Here is a 22,671-nt window from a genome sequence, read left to right as displayed (position 1 = left end):
GCTGGGTATGAATAGAGGTTGTAGTTCCTGGCCTCTGTTAATTGTCATGCTGGGCAAGAGGAGGACAAACAATTTAAGGATAATCTGCTCTCTTCCACCGTTCTCTATAAATTACTCATTCTGCTCATTCCTTCTGGGAGCCAGAAGAACTTCGAGAGATGACAGTATAACACACTGACTCTTCATTCACACACACAGGACACAAAACAGAGGACCTACTGTGTATGCGGCATGTGTAAATTGCACTCGTACTGTATGTATGCCATTTAAGAATGACTCAAAAATACCAAAGGTTGATTTAGTTCCTTAATAAATGACAAATTCAGTATTGTAAGATTCTGTCTGACAACTTTCCATGCAACATCTGTCTCCTTGTCTCTGCCTACCTCCATCTTAAACAGATATCTATCTACATTCACAAAGCACACATGTAAGGGGGTGGGGAGAAAGCTAATAAGTTGTTATCATGTGGGACCTTTTTTCGTCCCTGCCTCATTTCTTGAATATCCCACATTCTGTTGGAGCACTGAACTGCAAATTCTAGAAGATCTTGCACCATTGCTGGACTTGCATGTGCAAAATTTACCATGGGGGTGTTAGGAATTTCAATCTTTGCTTCCAAAACAGACTGGCAGCCCAGGGGCCCAAAGTAGGGACTGAGCAGGATCCAAACATTTTTTTTCTGGGTTCAACACTGCACTGACAGCATTACCCCCTTATTCTCTATCTCAGTAGGGTTTTGCATTCCCTTTAGTGTGACATCCACGGGTATGTAAAGCTCCACTCTCTTACTAGCTTTAAAGCATTAGACAAAGGATGCTAAGAGTCCACAAACCTACAGTACGTAATCCTGGAGAATTTTTGTGGGCCAGTGCTGATAGTGGGAATGCTTGAGAAAGAGTGAAGAAGACCAGCAGGGACAAAGTGCAGGATTATGCCCGAGGCAATGATAACAGTAATATTGATCTATTTTATGATGCAAACCGCTGGAGCCTTGCTGCTCGGTACGACATGCTGGGATGAGCACCTATTGCAAGCAGGGAGCAACAGCAGCTGTACGGGTGAGTATGAAACCTCTCCTAACCAACAGTCCCAACTGACCGTACTGGAAGAAGTAATGTTGAAGTGTACTGCTGTCTGTGTGGTCTTTTCACTTCAAAACAAAGATTTCTAAAATACATATCATGATAGAAAATGAACTAGCTTAGATTTAAAGACAGATATTACAAATACATATTTATTTAATATTAAAAAGTGTGATTGTTCACTGTATAACACTTTGTGTCCTAAAAATTAGTGAAATTAGTGTCTTGGGTTGTAATTTCAGTTACACAAGTTCTTCTGTACTCCACATGGATATAAAGCATTCATGCAACAGCTGCTATTCAGTACTGGAATGATGCTTAGTTTAAAAAAAAAATGTAATCAAGTAGAACCAAACATGTTGCTTGCATTAAACATGCTACAGTAAGCGGTACAGCAAAGTGAACTTGGCAGACTTGGCACTGTACTAAGCCAGACTGTGTTTGTGTGGGTGTATCTCAGGTTGAGTTTTTGTGGAGTACCACAGAGACGTTACTTCAAAAATACAAATGGTGATGACCAAAAAAACCACATCTCAGCAGGACATAAAATATTAAGTGCAGTACCGTGATTTTCATCCAAAAAATAATAACACTCCTGTCTACCAAACAGAAGTCAGCTACAGAACATCATGCGCTGATCTGGCAGCACAGATTTTTAGGAATACAGGTGCAAAGCAGAGTCATAACAGGACCTTTTCACCTGAGCTACATAAATCTGTTGCCCAAACACTGTGCATGAAACTAGAAACTATGTTCTACTACACTACATATTCCTTAAATATCATCACTGTTTTCAGCGTGTATTTGGGGATGCTAATAGAGGTATGTGATATGGCTGCAATCGTTTAAATGGTAACTTTAATTTATTTTGTGTGGTAAAACAAAATGTATGGCATGACCTTCAAGCAATAATATAATAGTATTATTATTATAGCATTTTTTTAGTTAATATAATTAATTAATTAATAATTAAATACCTAGTCATTATTGATTCAACAGGACTGCAAATCCAGTGCTACCATATAATACTAGCACCTCAGCTAAAATCAAATATGTGACAAGATCTTTCAACAATTTCATGTTATAGTGTATATTGTTATTTAGCCCAATCATTTTAGTTACTGTATAGTGATGTTTATTGCAGAGTTAACAATTCTTTTTTTCATATTCTTGCATTTCTTTGTTTTTATAGGTAACTAGTCTGTAACTATGTGAACTGAATTATCATCTGAAATGCCATTAAATACATGTTACATCAATGCAAAATAGTAAATCAATGAAGAATTGATGAATTGTAGTATATTTTGTGTTAGAGTTCACAAATAAGTCCAAGTGACAAAGCTGAGTCAAGAATCATACTGACCTTCCAGTGAACTTGTCAATCAGTGATTCAGCAGGATGCATCCTAGCAACTCATTAGCAATGGCAGACATTTCATTATGTTGTTTGTCTGGTTTTGCTCATTGTTTTCTTCATTCCACAGAGTTAAGAGCGGCGTCTATGGTTGCATATGACAGTGTCATTACCTTGCCAATGTCATTGCTCACTCCAAGAGTAAAAAAAGAAAGTTTAGTTCTAGGACAGCTACATTTATCTGACAACAAATGCACAGCAATCATCCAATATACAAAATCAGAATATGTAGAAATATCATTGTTGATCATAACTTCCCAGCAGAATCCCAGAGTGATGTTGTGACCTGAATCAAAAACCTTTTAGAGGACACTAACTGCCTTCCCCTTCATTCATTGCAGAGTATTGTCAGAGTCAAAGGAAAAAGCAAAAGCTATTTGTTGCTAAGGGATGAGGTTTTACACAGAGGCAGCTGTGGTTGCCTTGAACTTCCCATTGCAGGGATGAATAGGTTTTTTAAATCAAATAATGTGCCAAATTGAACGACAACAGCAGCGACACAAAGAGGGGGGCAGGAGCTATTGAAACGTCAAATGCTGCCATAGTTACCTATATATACTGTGGATTTATTTGGTTAAGATAAGAAAGTAAATATGCTCATTCACTGTGAAAATGATAAAAAATTTAAAATGTGGCGTGATTTGTGACTTTTTTGTGAATTTCCTATTAATTAAAAATGCTAAATGTTTGCAATTATATAATTTTTATATTTTATATAATGGCATTTTAGTCTGTTATTGTAAACCTCACAGAATCATTAGTCACTAAATCTAAATATTGTTGAGTCATTATACAACTGTGTTTACTTAAGATATTATTTTTACAGAAGTAAGGCGTTCAAATGATCTTCACTGTAAATTTTTAACTTTAATAACGTGTGTAATGATTTGCTAAGCTTCACAGCCTTTCCTGATATTTGGCCATGGTAAAGCTATTCATCGGATGGGCCTTAATGGCAAGAATCACAGAAGGCTTGTGCCTGGCGTCGGAAGCTCTATCCTGCTTGACTTTCATTTCAAAGAACAGAGAGTTTACTGGGTTGACAGGCACACTGGGGTCATCTACAAAGCATCTGTGAAAGGAGCACACAAACAGGTGATTATGTAACTGTGCCCAAGTGTAAGTGGACTTTTTCTCTGTTTGATTGTTTTCCTGTGTGTGTAACTTATTAGTGAAAGCCTTTTTATTTCCATGCTAGACTAAAAGGGTGTGCACCATTTTATTACAAATTGCTGAATTATAAAATGACAGGTTATTTTGCAAGTTTTAAAACATTTTACGTACTACTACTTAGTATATCCTTTGGATGACAACACAAGAAAATTTGATATTTAAAGTATTTTTGTGTTTTGTCTTAATTTACAAGTAGATTCCATAACAATGTTAAGATACAAAACTACCAAATATTTGCATAAAACTACTTATAATGTGCTCACAGTCTGACCAACGTTTCACACACTTTAGAAAAGTCACTCTAAAAATCCCAACAAACACATTTTTTAAACCAGTAAAATAAACAACAGCAGACCTATTTTCCTTAATTTTTGCAAGTATAATGGAAGTAACGTGATCTGCTTTATATGTGCTTTTCTGAATCATTTTTGATCTTCTAACAAAGAAACTTCCAAGGTCCCCAATAGTGTGAAATGTCAAAGTATGGAATACAGCGCTAATAAGACTTAATACCCCCAAAGCTAACCAGCAGCTTAGGATCACTTTTAATGATTTAGGAATTTTTAATAACCTAATTAGTACAGCATCTAATTTGGAGGCTTTTAAAAGATCTTTCAGAAACTGTAATTACCATAATTAAATTGTTTAATGTTAATGTTATCCTGCATTGTTCTGGAAACTTTCAGAGCCGCAGATTTAAAATGATTAATTATGAATGCTTCTTTTGCAGAAACTGTATTCATATGACAAACACATCTCTGGCCTCGCAGTGGACTGGATTTGGAACAGCGTATACTGGACAAGTGGAGAAAAGGGGGAAGTAAAGAGAATCGATATAAATGGGAAGAAACAGAGGACTCTTTTAAGACACTTGACCCAGCCCAATTCTATAAGCGTTGACCCCTCTAATAGGTAATCTATGCAGATGTCATAATGACAGCAGTTTTTTGTTTTGTTTGCTGTTTTTCATTTGATCCTTCCGATACTATATGGAAGGATCAAATGATATAAAAATTGACTGACTGACTCTCATATACCTCTGATCAAGGACAGCAGTAGGAATTTACTTCCCTTCAGTTTGGCCTGATGGATAAGCAACACTGAATAATTTCATTTAAAAACATTTTTCATGATTAAAAAGTGCCAAGAGCATATTTAAATTGCTTTTTACATAACTTATTATCGTACACTTCTCTCAGGCTTTAATTCAATTGGGCTACAGTTTATTAAGCATTACCAAAAATGAGTTTGAGGCAAAAGAATTATGAGTCTCCTGATTTGGCAGGCTTAACATATGAGGAAATGTCTAAGCAGTGCCCTTACTGGAAGCAACTAAGTTTCCATATTTCATAACAGATGCAAAGCTAACTTCAGAAAAAAATATTTTGGAAAGGCTCATTGCAAAACCTTTTTTCCCCCAAAACATGCATATTGCAGGTTTCTGTTTTGGTTATCTGGGGGGATGTCTCCAAGTATCCAAAGGTCTGATGTCACAGGACAGATGAAAATTACACTAATTAAGATAACTGAACAACTGAGAGCACTGTCGATTGACCGAGTAGACAAAAGACTGTTCTGGGTTCAGTTTGGGCCACAAGGAGAAAGTGCCATTGCCTCTTGTGATTACAATGGGAACGCCCTACACACCATGAATCTTCCACTTCAGTGAGTATTTAGTAAAAATACAATTTGTTACTCATCCTTTAACTTTGTTAATAAAGAAAATGTAGATCAGAGTGTTGATGTAAATGATCAAATAAGCCAGTCGAAAGCCACTCATTATGTCTTCTTTTTTATCAGGTCTCATTCAGTTGGAATATCTGTTTTTCTGGAGCACATATACTACACCGATTCTGAGTCTCGGGTTATAAAACAAGTAAACAAGTACACTGGTGGAGAGCCACATGTTGTTAACATAAAACAAATGGGTAAACCTCCAGTTGATATCAAGATCGTGCATCCACTTAATCAGCCAACAGCAGACCCGCTATCACCATTTCCAGGTTACAGCTCAACATTATCATACATTTAAAGTTCTTCTTAGTTAAATGAATTGTGTTTATATTCTAGATAATGTATCAAGCAATCACTTCCAACAGGTTGTGATGACCAAGGTGGCAACTGTGTTAACGTCTGTTCCAGTTTGGCAGACCAAGGCGTTTGTCAGTGCAGTGAAGGTTTTGTTCTCAGTATGGAAGGCACTTACTGTAAAGGTTGGTATTAAAATAAGAAGGCAGTTACAAATACACCAGCAAAAACACATTTTTACTTTAGTCAGAATAACACTGGAAGCTACTTTAATCAGCTAAGAATAGGAAAAGAAGGATACTAGACACTGAACAGTAGAAGACTTCCTGATCTGATGACATTAGTAGGGTCAGAATTTGGGATAAATAACATGAAAGCCAACATAGAGTCATCCTGTCTTCTATCAGTGTTCAAGGCTGTGGATGGTGTAACAGCATTGGGGATATTTTCTTGGTGTTCTTTGGTCCTTAGTACCAACTTCATTGTTCAAACACCATTGACCATCTCTATTCCTGTATGACCACAATGTACCCAACTTCTGATGGCTGCTTCTAGCAAGATAATGTAACATGTCACAAAGCTCAAATCATCTCAAATCAGTTTCATAAACATTACCATTCAGTTCAGCTGAAAGCCCACTACAGTCACCAGTCTCAATTTAGAAGAGCACCTTTAGGATGTGGTGGATTGGGAGACTGGCATCGTGGATGTGCAGCCAACAGATCTGCAACAACTGAATGATGGTATCATGATAGCATGGCCCAAATTCTCTGAGAAAGCATGTTGTTGAATCTGTGCCACGAATACTTAAGGCACTTCTGAAGCCCAAAGGGGTCAAACCTAGTACTAGCAGGGATCACTGTTACAGGGGACAGCCACAATTAAAAGGACTTATATATAAAGCACAGAAAACATAAATATTAGCATCTACTTGCAAAAAATATTACCATCTTTGTCTGTGTGTACCATAGATGTAAATGAATGTGCCCACTGGAATCATGGCTGCTCGCTTGGTTGTGAGAACATTCCTGGATCTTATTTCTGTACCTGTCCTAAAGGATATGCCCTCTTACCAGACAGGAAAACATGCCAAGGTAAAGTATAACCATGTTTATAATATCAATATAGCTTTGTCATGTGTTTTACAGTGAAAATAGAAAAAAAAACAAGTAAAATGTATATTCAAGATCTGAACATGACTAAAGCTTGGGTTGCAGATCTTCTTTGTGCTGCTGTCAAAGGTAGCATTTATCTACCAGATACTACTTTGACCCTAGAAGGCTTGAGGGTCACAGGCCTCAAGACAGACTAGATATATGTGAGCTGACAATTGTGTGTTAGGTCACTTGGGTCAAAACAAAACACTGAAACTTTGTCCAACTTCTAAACATTTAAGAGCACTGAGACGATCAGGTAGAACAAAGGACATCACGATAACGCGATTATTTTTGGCTTTCAGCTAAAAGTTCATTTGTCAAGGTTATGTATAAGAAATAATTATTTAGTTAAATAAACTTGGATTTTATTTTATTAAATTTTATTTTTACTTGTATGTAATTTTGACTTAAATTTGATGATTTTTTGACATTTTTTCAAACATTTATAGTTTCTGTTTTTTTAATTTCAAGATATAGTAAAACTTTTTTAAAAAAAGTATATTTTTATAGTCAGATCATAATCTCTTTTCTACTCTCACAGCAATATGCTCAAGACAACAGGAAAAGTTCACAGACAATGAGATTAGATGATGAGGTGACATTTGCAGTAGGGAACATATCTGGTCAGCAGCTTTGTCTTTCTAAGCTGCTTAGCTGACAACCTTTGCCAAGGTCCAGTATGAAACAAACATAGAGCCAAGCAGCAGGTTAGACAATGGAGATTACAACAGAGTTTACTTGGTTGCACAGACGACAGAAGAACTGTAGTTATTTACCTACTTGAAGTGCCATTTTTAATTGTTTTATATAAAGACAAAAAAATGAAAAAGCAGTAGTTTTACCACATGCACTGTTGACATGGAGCGTTTCTGGCCTAACTGAAAGGTTTAATGGAAGACTATAAAAAGATCTGAAATAAATTTAGCCATGATAAGAAGAATAAACTATCCTATTGTTTACTGTACAAAACCTATATATGAAATAAATGCAGAAAAAACAGCAATAAAATATCACATTATACAATAAATGATAATGTTCTCAGTAAGATAAAACTTAAATGACTTGTCTTATGATTCACTTATGATGATGGCCACTTGTGTCCTCTGATACATCTTTACACGATTCATACTTTATTCTTATAATTCTGCAGCATAAATAAAACGATAGACACTTGAGTAAATGAGTAAATCATGTGTCTTATAATATAATACATAGAAAACTTAAATGTCACATTTATCTACTGCTTTTTAGTACTGGTACATACTCACCTCAGGATCTCTGGTACAGGAGACCCCATGTGCCTTTTAACTAGCATTACATCACCCTCAGTGTTTGGGTTTGACTTTCTTATCACACTTTCCACTATTTTGATAGGATTAGAGCTGACTTCATCAAAGGATTTTACCAGAACAGGGGCTAAGAAGCTTGCTGTCCATCCAGCTGATCCACAGTCTACTGGCCCAAAAATAGACTCAAGTCTATTTTATTTACATGGAGCATCACGTTGCCTTTATTGGCACTATGAATGACTGTAAAAAAATGTAATTAACTCACATCAGTTTGAGTTGAAGTTCATGTAATCTTTATGTTAATCTACATGAATCAAATCCATTTGATTTTTTTTCTTTGATTTTTTAATTGTTATTTTATCGTTAAAAATCAAAGATTTCTTGTTTTTATTTTTGATAGAACTGTCTTTTTTCTATTACAGAAATCATACCATGTGAAAGGAATATGACAAAGTGCGGCAATGGGTGCCTGTCAACAGGAAATGGTGCTGTCTGTGTTTGCCCTGAGGGATCTATACTACAGGAGGATGGACAAACATGTACTGGTATGGCCAGTATTACACCACTTTGCCCCATGTTCCAATACTAAAATCTACCTTTTATTAAAAAATTATATAAATACACTTAGTAAAAAAATGTAGCGTTAATAATATTCTCATTTACAACACTAACCTTATAGTATATGGCTAACATACAGAGTATACACATACTGGATTCAGTTTCCCATTACGTTTACATTTTAACTATAGCATCGTAGTAAAAGAAAAGGAACAATAGCATGAATCTATCAACTGACTGAATGACAGTTTAATGGAACATATTGGTTGCTCATTTCCAAAAAACTAAGCAGCAGATACAGTGCCTACTTTGTGATTTGGAGCCAAGACTGTATAAATATTTCATGAATAAGAGTTGAGTTGATGTGGTCAAACTGAGGATAGATGGATCAAAGAGATGAATGTGCAACAGTGTAGTAACTGTTGTAATACTTTCAGTTTATTGTGGGCCAATATCTTGCATCAGTTTAGAATATAATAATTAAAATGATTAACTTTTTTATGCATATGATTTAATGGATAAACTGGATTACAGTGAAATCTGATGCCAGAACCAGTGTTGACACAACATAATTTTGTGTTAAGAGTAAATACTGCAACTAAGCAAAGGTCTGTTGAATTTTAACAAATTCATAAGCTTAGCTGTGCCCACATTGTTTTTCATGATTCCAGGCTGTTCATCTGCAGATAGAGGAGGATGCAGTCAGCTCTGCAACCCTGTCACCCCTGTAAGCTGGGAGTGTGGCTGTCTGCCTGGCTACCAGCTCCACCAAGATGGCAAGCACTGCATTGCAACTGGTGAGTCAAACAATGGCATAGCAGATAGCTGAGCTACATGTGCCCACAAAGACACACACACCGTCTACCTTTTTGCATCTGTTTCCAATGCAAAAGTCAAAAAACACAAGGTGAAAGCTGCAGTGCATTTGACCACGAAACACTGTATTTTCTTATATTTTTCTTCAGGACCTCCATCTTATCTACTAGTTGCTAATCTAGTAGATGTCCGGAGAATTAACCCTGATGGCACTGTGGATCAAATCTTGGCAGAGGAGCCCAGAGGAATAATCGTAGCTTTAGACTATGACCCTGTCCAGAACAATGTAAGATGGAAAGCGTTCCAAGAGTATGAGTATAAGGTCGAATGACTCATTGTAATAGAATTGAGTTAAATCAGGAAATGATTTTGCTATGGATCTGCAGTGTCACCCAGTGGACAAGCACTGTAATGCATGCCCCTTACTATTACCTCATTATGCTTGTTTGGACAATGATCCACATGTTTTCCTTCCAGTTTATATTATATAATTATTCATATTTATATTATAAATGCAAGTATTCATAAATGATATATTTTGCATTTAAAGGTGTACTTTGCAAGTACAAGCCAGAAAACAATTGAGCGAGTTGACATAAAAGGTGGCCCAAGAAACATTCTCATCTCTGATGGTTTGGATTCACCAGAGGGGCTTGCAGTTGACTGGGTTCATCGCAAGATGTACTGGACGGATAAAAGGTGTGCAGTGTGTGTAAGAATTACACAATGAAAACAGTTTCTTCATACAGTGCTGGTCATTTGCTGTTAGTAGATGTTTGCTTTCTAGTTCTATTCAATTGTCTATCTAAAGTTTATCGTTTAGGTCACACCCAGCTTTCTTAATCTCTTTTAATCTGAATGAACTTCATCAGGAAATAACTGACACTGGGGAAATTAAACTTCTGCATGCACATATTTTGCCCCTCAGGCGGTCAACTGTTGATTGCAGTACTTTGGATGGACTTCACAGGGAAACTATTGTGAGAAAAGGTCTGGAAAAGCCAAGAGGAATTGCAGTTCATCCTCTTGCAAAGTGAGTATAGCCATATGCATCACTCTTTCACCAATACAATTGACTAAAGACTAATCAATAAACAACAAATACCACATTAATAATTACCAAGCAGTTTGATTAACTTTGACTAACACTCACCAGAGTCAGTTCATTAGGTACACCTTGCTATTGCCAGTTTGAACCCGATTTTTTACCCCCATTTGTCTTTAGAACTGCCTTGCTGGAAGCACTAACCACAGATTTTGGTTCATATTGTTACAGTATGTTAGCATCATACACTTGCTACAGATTTGAATCTCCAATTTCACCACATCCCTAAGATGCTGTACTGGATGGACCATAGAAGTCATTGAGTACAATGAACTCAGTGTGTCAGGGTTCCTGGGTCGTTGACCCAGTGTTTTCAGTTTAGTCATGTTCTCTGTTTAGTTTCCATATGTACACATGTCCTGTTTTATGATGTCAGCCCTTTGTCAGTCTCTGCGCATTATGTTCTAGTTCCGCTTCCTGTGTCATTAGTCGGATTATGTTCAGCTGTGTACTCACCGGTCTCCAATCGTCATCATCATCAGTCAGGGTATTTAAGTCCTCAGTTTCCTTCTGTTCACCGTCTTGTCATTGATGTTGTCTACTTCGCACGTGTGTCCAGTCCAGCCAGCCAGTTCAGTCATTTCAGTCTGCCAGTCATCTTATGCTCTGCTCATCCGTTCGTTATAATAAACTCCATCAACCCTCACCGTGAGTCCTGCGTTTGGTTCCCTTCCTCTCATCCACACACGAAGCCCCTGACACATGAAAACTAGCATTAGAAGATGAGTATGCTGTGGTCATATAAGGAGCCACATGGCTAACAGCAAAAGATGTTGACAACAATGCTGAGTTGGTCCCAAAGTGCACCAAGAAAATACTACCCCACACCATTACACGACAAGCAGCTTGAATTGTTGCTACAAGGCAGGATGGATTCATGCTTTCATGCTGCTTACACTAAATTCTGACCATTCATCTGGCTGTAGCTGCATAAACCAAGACACCAGGTACTGTTTTCCAGTCTTCAGTTGCCCATTTTGTGGAGTAAATTGCATCTTTAATTTCATTTTTCACCCCTAGAGATGTTTGTGTGGGGAAATCCCAGAAAATGAAGAGTTTCTGAAACAATAAATATTAAATATTTACATTAAAAATTGGTTAAAGAGATATACCTAACAAAATGGATAGTGAGTATATAATCTCACAGTGATCTGGCCAATAAAGGTCATGTTTTAATGACATTTTAAACAAAATATTTTGTAACAATGAATATCACAAAAAGATATAGATGATTTGTATATACAGTGCTTAACAAATTTATTAGACCACCACCAAACTAAAATTATTAAATTATATCTTCAAATTTACTGTTTTACAAAAAAAGCATACAATGCAGTAAAGCACATCATTATTTTTTGAATAAGATGCCAAATTACAGTTATTTATTTGCATGCCTGAAAATTAGTTTTAGAGGTTGACTGTTATGCTTGAACAACTGAAGACTTCTCAGAGTAGTCCAGTTTGGGTTTAAAGACATGAATTCAGTTCAGTTTTTTCAGATTTCTAAAATATTTGTATTTTTGTTTTCTTTTTATCACAGATGGTCTAATAGAATTTGTTAAGCACTGTAAACAGGTGGTTTAATAACTTTGTGTACCACTTGCTCTCTATTTCTTTCTTTTAACTTTTTGAGGAAGTTATTCTGGACTGACATAGGGACCCATCCTGTGGTGGAATGTTCCTCCCTGGAAGGGAGAGACCGTGCTGTCATTGCTAGGACCAACCTTGTGTCGCCCACTGGCCTGACAATTGACTTCACAGAGGACCGAGTATTCTGGTGTGATCAGAGGAAAGGCACAATAGAGACTGCCGCCCTGGATGGTTCAGATCGACGAGTCCTGTCAAAGAACCAAGTAGGTGAGGTTTATGTGAAATGTATATATCTAAAAAAGCAGATATAAATGCATGGGGAATAAGAATTTCATTGTTGTAAAATGAATATGTAAGTTAATATATGATAAGTTACTCTAGGATATATGACAGATAATTAATACTAAGTATAACTGATATAGTACAGCTGTCCTACTAATCTTGACTCAAATGGCAAAAGTATACCTCTTCTTAAGTTAACTTTCTCATTCATAGCATCATCCACAATTCAAATGTGAGAAAATCCAGTTTAACCAGTATCACTGCATTTACAGCTGAACACAAGCGCCTCTCACCTGGAATCACTGAGTCAACTCAGATTTTCTTGCCGTCTGCCCTAATTTGTTCCAGGCCAACCTTTTGATCTTGCACTATTTGAAGACAGGCTCTGGATCTCTGATCAGGAACGCCACCAGCTGACCAGTGTGCATAAGCGGACTGGGAAAACATTGCAATGGATCCAAGGGAGCATGGTGCAACCAGCATCTATTGTTGTAGTTCATCCCCTTGCTAAGCCAGGTACAGAGGAACAACCATGATTACAATGATCTAAAAAAACAAGTGCCATGCATATTTAGATACATGCAGATTGGACACATGTGCCAATAACAAAAACAAGTGGCACACAGCATCCATCAGTTCTAAAGAATTCCTGGGCTTATACTTCTGTCCTGTTTTTTAGGGGCAGATATGTGCCTTCACCTGAAGGGAGGTTGTTCCCAGGTGTGTGAAAGCAAGATGGGTTTTGCCCACTGCTCTTGTTTCTCACACTATATCCTATCAGCTGATGGAAAAACTTGCTTGACTGTTGACGCTTCAAATGGAACAGCAGGTGATGTATCCTGTGTTCTTTTCTACACAGTGTAATGTGATGATAAATTTGAATGTTTTCTTTATGTATTAATTTTATAGAATATGGAAACAGTGGATCAGTTGATTTAACACCTCTGAAAAACAAAACATTTAATACTGCGAGCTTGCCACTGACAACTGATGTAAGCAGCCAGCCAACTTTCTTCACCGACAAAATGATTTCAGGTAACAGTGCACCTTGAAAGGCGTTCTATCCACTCAATATCTTGCCCAGCCTAAATGTTACGTTTGCATATGCCCCCTCTCTGTCAGACCAGAATGAGTGCTACTCACTCCGCTGCGATGTGAATGCACAATGCCTGCTGAATTCTGGTCACCCAAACTGTTTATGTCAAGAAGGTTTCACAGGTGATGGACAGTTATGTGTGGGTGAGTATACCTTCAATTATACTGGGAATATGCATTAGAGAGATGAGGTAACAGACCCTGAAATAAGCTTACGGGATTACATTTGATACAAGTGAGCTTTTTTTTAATCTCACCTACAGTAGCAGGGATCTAGCAGAACTGAGTTTTGGATTTTGAAATAAAATTCAGAGGTAGGGTTGCTCTGAAAGTAAAGGTAATGGTATTATTCAAGATAAGCCTTAATGGAAAAAGTCAAAATGTTCAAAAAGTCCTAAAACCATCCAGTAATTCCTCCTATCGTTTCCTTGCAGACCAGTTGAAGTGTTTTGAGATTATCAGCTGAGTTTGTTTGCAAAGTAGGAAGCATCGAAAAGACATAGTGTGGCAACTTTGTTAAATTAATAAAAACTTAACTTTTTTCACTGTACCAGGCCAGGTTATGGAGGATTTAAAAAAACAAACAGTAATTACATTTTATTTAGCTAGTAAATAATGTCACAACATTTTTTCGAAGCTTATGATTCTTCTTATTTGGTAAAATTTTAGGTTACAACTTACTGCTCCTATTTTTGTCCTAGATATTGATGAGTGTAACCTGGGAATCTACAACTGTGACAAAAATGAAGAATGTCAAAACACTGCAGGGAAATACTACTGCAAGTGCCTGGCTGGATACTACAGCGATGGGCAGACATGTCAAGGTGATCGTTTCCTTTTGTTAACATATCCTGGGCCGTATTGGCACATTCTCATCGTCTATCATTATCTTATCTGTGAAATCAGATAGTTAATTTAGATTGAATACAGTGTTTATATGAACCATCTCTTTTAAGCAGTAGAAAATGAATCTAAGTTAATGAACTTATATCTTCAATTCTCTCTAGAGTTGGAGTCCACATCACCATGGGTGACACCTGGTACCTCTGCTGATGTTACCACCAAACGCCACAACGGAAATGCAGAGAGTTGTCCTGCAACCTATGAGACCTACTGTCTGTACCATGGTGTTTGCTTTTACTTTCCTGAATTGGACTCTTATGCCTGCAAGTAAATAAACCCGCTTGTCCTTCTACTTGACCCATGACCCCATCCCACCCCTCATAACTGTTTGTTTTTCAAAGAAGGGCTCACGATATTCATATTAGGGCTGTGCGATACCACATCATGTACAATACTGCAATTATAAATTATTACATGATATAAGTGTCAAATCATAATACCATTGTATTGGAGCAAAACTCTTTAAAATCCCCTAGTGTGCACAACAGGGAAACAAGCCATGTCTTGTTTCCCACGGAGAGCAAGACTTAAACAACATCCAACAATACCTAGCAATTTGAAAAATATGAAGTAAAACTGTTACAGTTTAAGGTGAAAACCAAAAAAGGTATCTTAAAAGAGGCAAAAACATACCATCAAGTATAACCTTACTACAAAGGAGTTGATATTAGCAACCTAAATGTAAACAAATGACTCAACCAATCTTTGCTGGTGCACTAACTAAGTGCACTCCATATGACAGGAAGAGCTGATGATGGATGGAAATAATGCAGTTACATGGTGGACATGCACGGCTTTAAGCAACTGGTTAAAAAGATCGACCCAAGACACAAAATACAACAAATATTCTTTGGTTTTATGCGACATTGTGCAGGGTGCTGAATAGTTACAAGGTTAAATTACTTTAATTATTGTTAAACTAAAGTGTTAAGCAGTGATTTTATAGTTTAACTTAAAATTTCCAAGCACCTCCATACTTGGCTACTTCTGTACTGTCGCTGCTATTTTACTATTATACTGCTGTTGGCGCCTTGCTTCAATAGGGTCTCTCTTTTTTTAAACAGAAATATGATTATGGCTAATTTTATTAAATATTGTAATATAAATATAATAATTATATAATCAAATATTTTCTCAAATATTCAGATATATTCATGCAGTCCCACTGTTAATTAAGACAAGAACACTTAGGTGAAAAGTATTTTATGACAGCTGACAAGCAGCAGGTGTCACTGTTGTTCCATGATTAAAGCCCACGCCTCACGAAAGTGTTTACAGCAGAGACAGTCTACTTCTGTCCATGAAGTATGCACTTCAAATCAGATCAACAAAAATGTAAATTATGAGTTCTAATGCACAGACTTAAAAATATTTCATAATTTCAGTGGAAAGCTGCAGATAATGTATACACATTTAATACAAATTATAATGAAAACGTATATTTAGCAACAAAAAAGAACAACTGCCTATGAGTGCCCAAACAGGTTGAAGAGTTGAAGAACCCCCAAGTGGTATCTGGTCTCTGAGATAGTGGGCAGAAATGTCAACCTGGCACTAGGTATGGATAAGATTGGCCCCAGGATGCTGACAGTTCTGCACACTTTTGGACCAGCTTGTCTGACCTTTTCAGTGATCTGTCGAGTTCTCGGGGGGTACCCTTGGCACACTGAGGGGGTAGCTGTTTTTTTTCCCCCTCCAGTGTTTTCCAATGATTCTCAGGATTATGAGGATCATTTGAAAAACAAAATAACTGAATTATTACTGAAGCCAGTCAATTCCATTTTTTCACTAACCTTATGTCATATAACTCCAAAACCTGTGACTGTAATCTTCCCTGTGTATCTGTTCTATGAAATCCAATCCAGTCTTTCAAAAACGACATTTAATTTGCCAAGGGAGCCCAAACATTTAAACACAAAACTAAGCAGTTGCTTAAGCAGTAACCGTTTTTGAATTATAAAGTAACTGGATGTGTTTTAAACAAGTTTGTCTTAAAATATAAATTGTTTGCAGTTAACCAAAAATGATTCCTGGATATGATTTTTTGTCATGCAGTTGTGTATCAGGCTACATGGGGGAACGATGTCAGTTCAGTGACCTGGAATGGTTGGAGCTTCAGCGGGCTGAAAAGGAGAAGAAGAGGAACGTGGTCATTACAGCGTGCATGGTGGTCCTCGTTTCCTTGCTCTCTATCACAGCCTGTGTCACCTACTGCTATGGGTAAGAGAAAAAAGGGAAAAGGAGAAAAAGGAGGCAGCAAAAAGTAAAAGGGGAGAAAAAGGAAGGGAAAAGAATAGACAATGGGTAAAAAAAGAATAAGGACAATGGAAAAAAATAAAAAAGGAAGAAAGTAGGGAAATCAAAATGATCAAGATATGCTATTCGCTGTGAAAGGATCAAAAGTGACTTCCTAAAAAGAAAAACAAAAAACATCTATGAATATTTAACTATTTCCTCACTAAACATACTAAATATACTATTCAATTTGTATGGGTTTTATTAGACTGGTAAAAATGAGAATCATGTCTTCATCTTAAGGGACTATCATGCTTTTTCTAACTGATGGTCAAAAAATAGACCAGGGAGGACCTGCTGCTGTAATGAATGAGCTGACAGCATTTAGAGATGTCTATCAAACCCAAGATGCATGAGGCGTGTAATGCCGGTTTCTCAGTACGACAGCAGGGGGTCAGGGAGCACATCACACGTGGAACAAATGACAGCATGCAACAGTGGTTAGCTGAGTGAAGAGCACGCATAAACTACACACTGTGGCCCCTCCTCCTTTTTATTTCCACCTGAGATGTTTCTAAGTAGCTGATTTGTTTTATGGTTGTTTCGCTGGCTTATGGACAAGGCTGTTTGGCATTCTACACTCTTTTGACTTACAAAGCACACTACCTACTACATCCTAACGTTTACACTCTTGGTTCCCCTGTGGAAGTGGCACGCTTTCAATTACATGGTTCGTTTAGCTTGTTCTACAGCAATTACACATAAAAATAGGTCATTTCTCAGCTACAAAATGGAGCCGGTGAGGTATGACCCCAAAGGAAACGCTACATGGCCGCCAATAGCTCTGCCTTAAATTGCCTTCTGCACTTGACTGCAGGTGCACTTGTGCGGTTTTTGAGTTTGGTAGTTTGGTTTCCCCTGTAATAAACACACAGAGAGTACAGAATCACACTGTACACAAAGATAGAGTCTAAAGAAACAACTGAAACTTATGAGCACGTAGAGTAAATGCACACACGGCCTCCGGCTTGGTCTATCACAACATTCAGATGTATTATCTTTGGTCAACATTCAGGGGGTGAGATATGCAGAAAGCTAAGAAACAAACATTAAATAAATCAAATGTGGTGAAATTATTATTTTATAATGCAGTGATAAATGATGCTGTGAAGGGCAGTACACAGCACAGACACTCATTTCTCATCACGATGAATTTGAGTACACAACTTCTGTTATAACCTATATAAATCTTCTTTAGGTACCTGACCTTTTATATTTCTGTGAGATAAACTCTCCATGTGTATATTATTCTATACATAACTTGTGCAGATTTTATATTTACTTTTCAGAACGAGAAAACGCTTCCACAAACAGCCATCAGTGGATAATGTGAGTGAGACCAGCATGACGGATGAGAGCATGTCAGAGACAACCACTACCACTGTTCCTCGGGTAAGGCCATTATTACAAAGCTCGGTCATTAATACATACAGTTTTTATGTCACGCAGTAATATAATACATCAATGTAACAAAAAGGACAGTTAAAATTATGTTGTTAATTCCATTATGTGGGCTTTTCAATTATTTGCCAGATGGGGAGAAAGAAAGAAAAAACAGTCAAACATGCCTTGCATTCTCCTTGATGTTGGACTGAAAAGAAGAGCTTGCGAGTGTGTCCTCATTAGGATACATACTAGGGCTGTGCGATATGATAAAATATAGCGGATGACGAAATTAAAACATCTATCGTTTCATATTATACGCTATCATTTGTGTAGATTGGTCAAACAGAAGGATGAGTCAAAACAAATCGAGGACCTTATTCCTAAACGATGGGCTACCTCTGTAGCATGGACATGGTTTGATTATGAAAAGTCTGACACCTACCAGAAAACTGCACTCTGCAAATTATGCCGCAAACCGGTCCCCACCACAGACTGGTGGGGACAGAAAATGCCAGCCGTTGCAACTTATATCTAAAAATATAGTTTCATGCATCGGTCGAAACACTTGACTCCAGGTACATGATGCCCAGCTGAAAACACTTAACACAAGTCGAGCACTATTTTGTGATATATACTGTTATCGGGGTGAGAAATGTCCTATATCGAGATATGAGATTTTGGTCATATCACACAGCCTAATACATACTTATGTCAGTGTATGGGACTGTAGCCTAGGGTTTAATTGTAATTATTTTACAAAGCATCTCAGATCAATGTAAAAGTAATGGAATGAGTGGTGTAACAAATTACTTTTTACGCAGAGTAAATATGTAATGGCAGTTCCCAGCAGTCATAACATTTTTGTTCGCTTTGAAAGTAACATTAAAGACTGCAGTTTAAATCCCAATGTCTTATCAGAATTATATGAAATGTTTCTCTTTGCAAGAGCAATTCATGTCCATCACTCACTCTGGGAGTAGGTAGGCTGCCCCCCCCCCAAGAAAAATGCATAAAACTTTTAATGTTTATAAAAACTCAAACGTCTTAATGTATAAATCTGCAGTTCTACATTGTGGCAGAAAATGGTGTTGAAGGGAAGGTAATTCCTGCCATGGGCTGTCCAAGGAGAGCTGTGTGTACATCCTGCTCTTCAGAAACAGGTACCTGAAACTTACATTATTCATATTATATATGTAAACAACTCCAGTGATTTTTCTAACTATAGTCTAAATTCATTCTTATACAAGTTTTTTTTTTACCAACTGCTTAATTCCGCATTTTTTCCAGGTGCCAATTCTGAAAGTGATGAGTCAGGAAAACTGTCCCAGCACAACAAAGGTTACGAGTGTTCCATGGTGTCTGCTGCTGCCACTGGAACAATGCAACCCACTGTGCACCTCTCAAGTCCATCACTGTCAAGCTGTACATCTTTTAAACCAACAACGTTACCCCAGACTTCGGGCCCAGAGTCATGGCTCAATGGAAACAGCGTACAATCAGCTGTTCAGCAATGAAACATTAAAAAAATAAAAGCTTTTAGAAATGTATACGTTTGTTTGAGAAGTCAAAAAATATCAAGCGCAAAGTTTAAAAACATAAAAATATCATCATTATAGTTTATGAGAAGAGTATGCCTCCTCAGATGAGTATGGCCGAGGCAGTTTAACAATAAAAAAATACTGACCATGTTTCTTAGCAAGGTGGTCCAGAACCAGCTTCAGTATTTCGGCACTGAGTCTCTGAGACTCTGCTGGAGGGATGGCATGTTGTTCCAACTGTAATATTGTTATCAGTGACATGTCGGTCTAAATAGTCCCCTTGGCATCAAATTAGGTTAAGACCTAGTGTCTATACAGGCCAAGGCATATCATTTTTACACTTGACTGATTCATCAAGCCATTCAGTGATCTGGGCGTTATAATTCTGAAAAAAGAATAACCCATACCGATCTGTGACACTTTCCTCTAAGGGGAAACGTGGATCTAAACCATGCTATTTTTTTTTTTCCACAACAAAACAAGAGCCACTGGATCCTCTCACTGCAAGTGTAAAGAGTTCAGGCATCATGCACTGAGATAAATCTTAGATAAAGAGCTACTCTTTTGTTTTTCTTTAGATATTACACCAGTACACAAGCATAAAGGTCATCAAATCTGAACTGTGAGCCACACCCTATTTACAGATGGCTTTCCCACTGATCTAAATGCAGTAATTACTTTGGTCGGTTCACACAGTAGTAAGTTCTGGAGTCTTTATGACCCTTTGCTGCAGATACTATGATTACAGCATTTCTGAATTACCCCAAATATTGTTTTGTGCATTAAGTTAAATGTTGAAACTTCAAAAAATAAATACATCTAATTGTTGTTCATCACATAGTATACAGGCTATGTGATAGATCAGAATAAACTCATCAGTGTCAGCTAACCAAAAGATCACTCATATTCTCCTTGCACTTGCAAAACTTTTGAGACTATTTCTATATTATCATGTTAATTTTAGTAAGTTCAGCGAGTTTTATATATTTTAGCTCTTTACATATTTTTGTGTTTGAAATGTTTAAGTCACTATAATTTGCTTTGCTCAGGCTCGCTGCTATGTAGAAAAGTTGTTTTTTCTTTTGTTCCTCCCATGTATCAACTGGTGTAGATGCCTTTTTGTAGCCTTTTCATCAAATTATTAAATGTTTCATATAGGAGAGGGTTAAGGTTACTATTGCAGTTATATATGTGAACATTGTAAATTTCATTGACTTGAGGTAGTTATAGGAGAAATGAACAGTAACTGTTAGCTATTTTTTACAGTAAAAGGACAGTGCTGTTTAAAAATCATCTTCCATTTTTTCTTATAGAGTATTAGTGTATTTGAGGTTTTCCCATCAGTGTGTTGTATTTTGACATCCAGCTGTCTCAGTTTCAGTGCAGCAGGCTTCATGATCACATAATTTCAAGATTTAAGCAAAAAAACGGACATTGAGCTCCTTTTGATATAAATAACTAATGTGTCACAGTACAAAGAACTGCCATGTAACTGCCATGACACTGCACCACTAAACAACCCTTAATTGTGATCATTTTAAATATTTTATTTTGATTATTTTTACATTAAACTGTGGTTATTTTTGTCTAAATTTTATGATTCCATGATTTATATTCTAAGAAATAAGAGGGCAATAAACTCAAATGGGCTGAATGGTCAATAAATTAAAGTTGAATGTGGTTTGGAAAGGGATGATATCTTATCTTCTTTACAGTTAGAGGCAACTCTCTTCTTTGCAGAGTTTATAATTAAAAACAGAGAAAAACACTGCTGAACGACTGACTGATATATACTGTGGTTTGGAAAGGGAAGGTATTTTAGGATTTATGTTCATTTTTTTAGATTCTAATTAGTATAAAAAAGAAAAAGAATAAAATGCAGTCATTATGTTAACAGACCAACATTCAACATTTTCATTAAAACTGTACCTAACTCGGATTGCATATTATTTTCAGCAGCTATGGGCTATAACTGGAATTAGAAATTTGCAAGATGAAACTTGCTTTTTTTTTTTTTTTTATCAATAAAGGCATATTTAAATAAATGTACACTGTGTCAATAACTTCCTTTAGCACTGACATTTATTTGTATTTGTTTTTATAGCAAAACACACATGACATAATTTCCTCTCCACTGAAAGACTATTTTGGCCATTCTGTCTTTCTGTTACACCCCATCACTGTCATCATTCTTCTTTGAAGGCCTTCTGTGGTCCATTGATGGTGCTTTTCTATCCTCCACCAAATCTAATGCTCTAGTGATGTCGGCGCGAATGCCGCCACCCTTCACCATCACTCCATCTGTCTATTTCTATTTCTACCTCTATCTCAGTCTGCAAGTCTGTCTCAAGGTTGACTGGGAATTGTTAATAGACGGACCCACAGCCTCTTTGTTTCAAGGCAATGGCAGAAAACAAAGCACTTCAACTCAAAAACCATCAGGGGCCACATCGATATTGATTTTCGTGGCAAGACACACTTATCTATATATTGGGCTCCATTAGGGCTGACAGATAGGTTAGGCCACCACTCTAAACAGCAGCAGATCAGTGTTCAAGTAAAGATGAAATTGGGCCGAGTGTCAATTTATCTTGTATTACTTCTGAATTGGGGCAACAGGGGGCAATCGAGTCACTGACACTGTAAGTAACAGAAGATGCAAGGGACTCGTTTTTGTATCGCTTTAGGAATAAACAATGCTTCACAATACATATAAATACATTTTTAATGATATTTCTTCATAGATTTGTATTTTTTCCTATCCAAAATAAAATGATTGTGAATTAATTGGAGTATGTTCCACAGGTTTGTACATCAAGTTAATGCAGTGGTGTATAGCAAAGGCAACAGCAACACAGTTTAGCTTACTGTAACAGAGAAAAAGCAGGCACCAATGTGAGCATAATAAGGGAAATGCTATACCAATGCTAACTACTTGCATAGGCTCCAAGGTGTCAG

General features: G+C 37.0%; 1 protein-coding gene across 1 annotated transcript; it reads left to right on the top strand.

Moving 5' to 3' along the window:
- Positions 1-784: 784 nt before the first annotated feature.
- On the top strand, positions 785-21,762 carry egf (epidermal growth factor). The gene is made up of 23 exons (XM_085469010.1): positions 785-1,061; positions 3,394-3,593; positions 4,402-4,583; positions 5,109-5,336; positions 5,472-5,674; positions 5,771-5,884; positions 6,671-6,793; positions 8,568-8,690; positions 9,375-9,500; positions 9,669-9,805; positions 10,070-10,218; positions 10,448-10,552; positions 12,258-12,481; positions 12,845-13,012; positions 13,176-13,325; positions 13,406-13,531; positions 13,619-13,735; positions 14,293-14,415; positions 14,599-14,761; positions 16,550-16,714; positions 18,079-18,181; positions 19,239-19,335; positions 19,463-21,762. The coding sequence occupies exons 1-23, from the start codon at positions 935-937 to the stop codon at positions 19,687-19,689; spliced, it is 3,480 nt and encodes a 1,159-aa protein (XP_085325136.1). The 5' UTR covers positions 785-934; the 3' UTR covers positions 19,690-21,762.
- Positions 21,763-22,671: the final 909 nt, after the last annotated feature.

This window comes from Copadichromis virginalis, linkage group LG2 (assembly GCF_057382275.1).
Source record: "Copadichromis virginalis isolate Kocher_CV1m ecotype Utaka linkage group LG2, C_Virginalis_male_GT1.1, whole genome shotgun sequence".
NCBI lineage: Eukaryota > Metazoa > Chordata > Actinopteri > Cichliformes > Cichlidae > Copadichromis > Copadichromis virginalis.
This window is presented reverse-complemented; position numbering and strand designations above follow the sequence as displayed.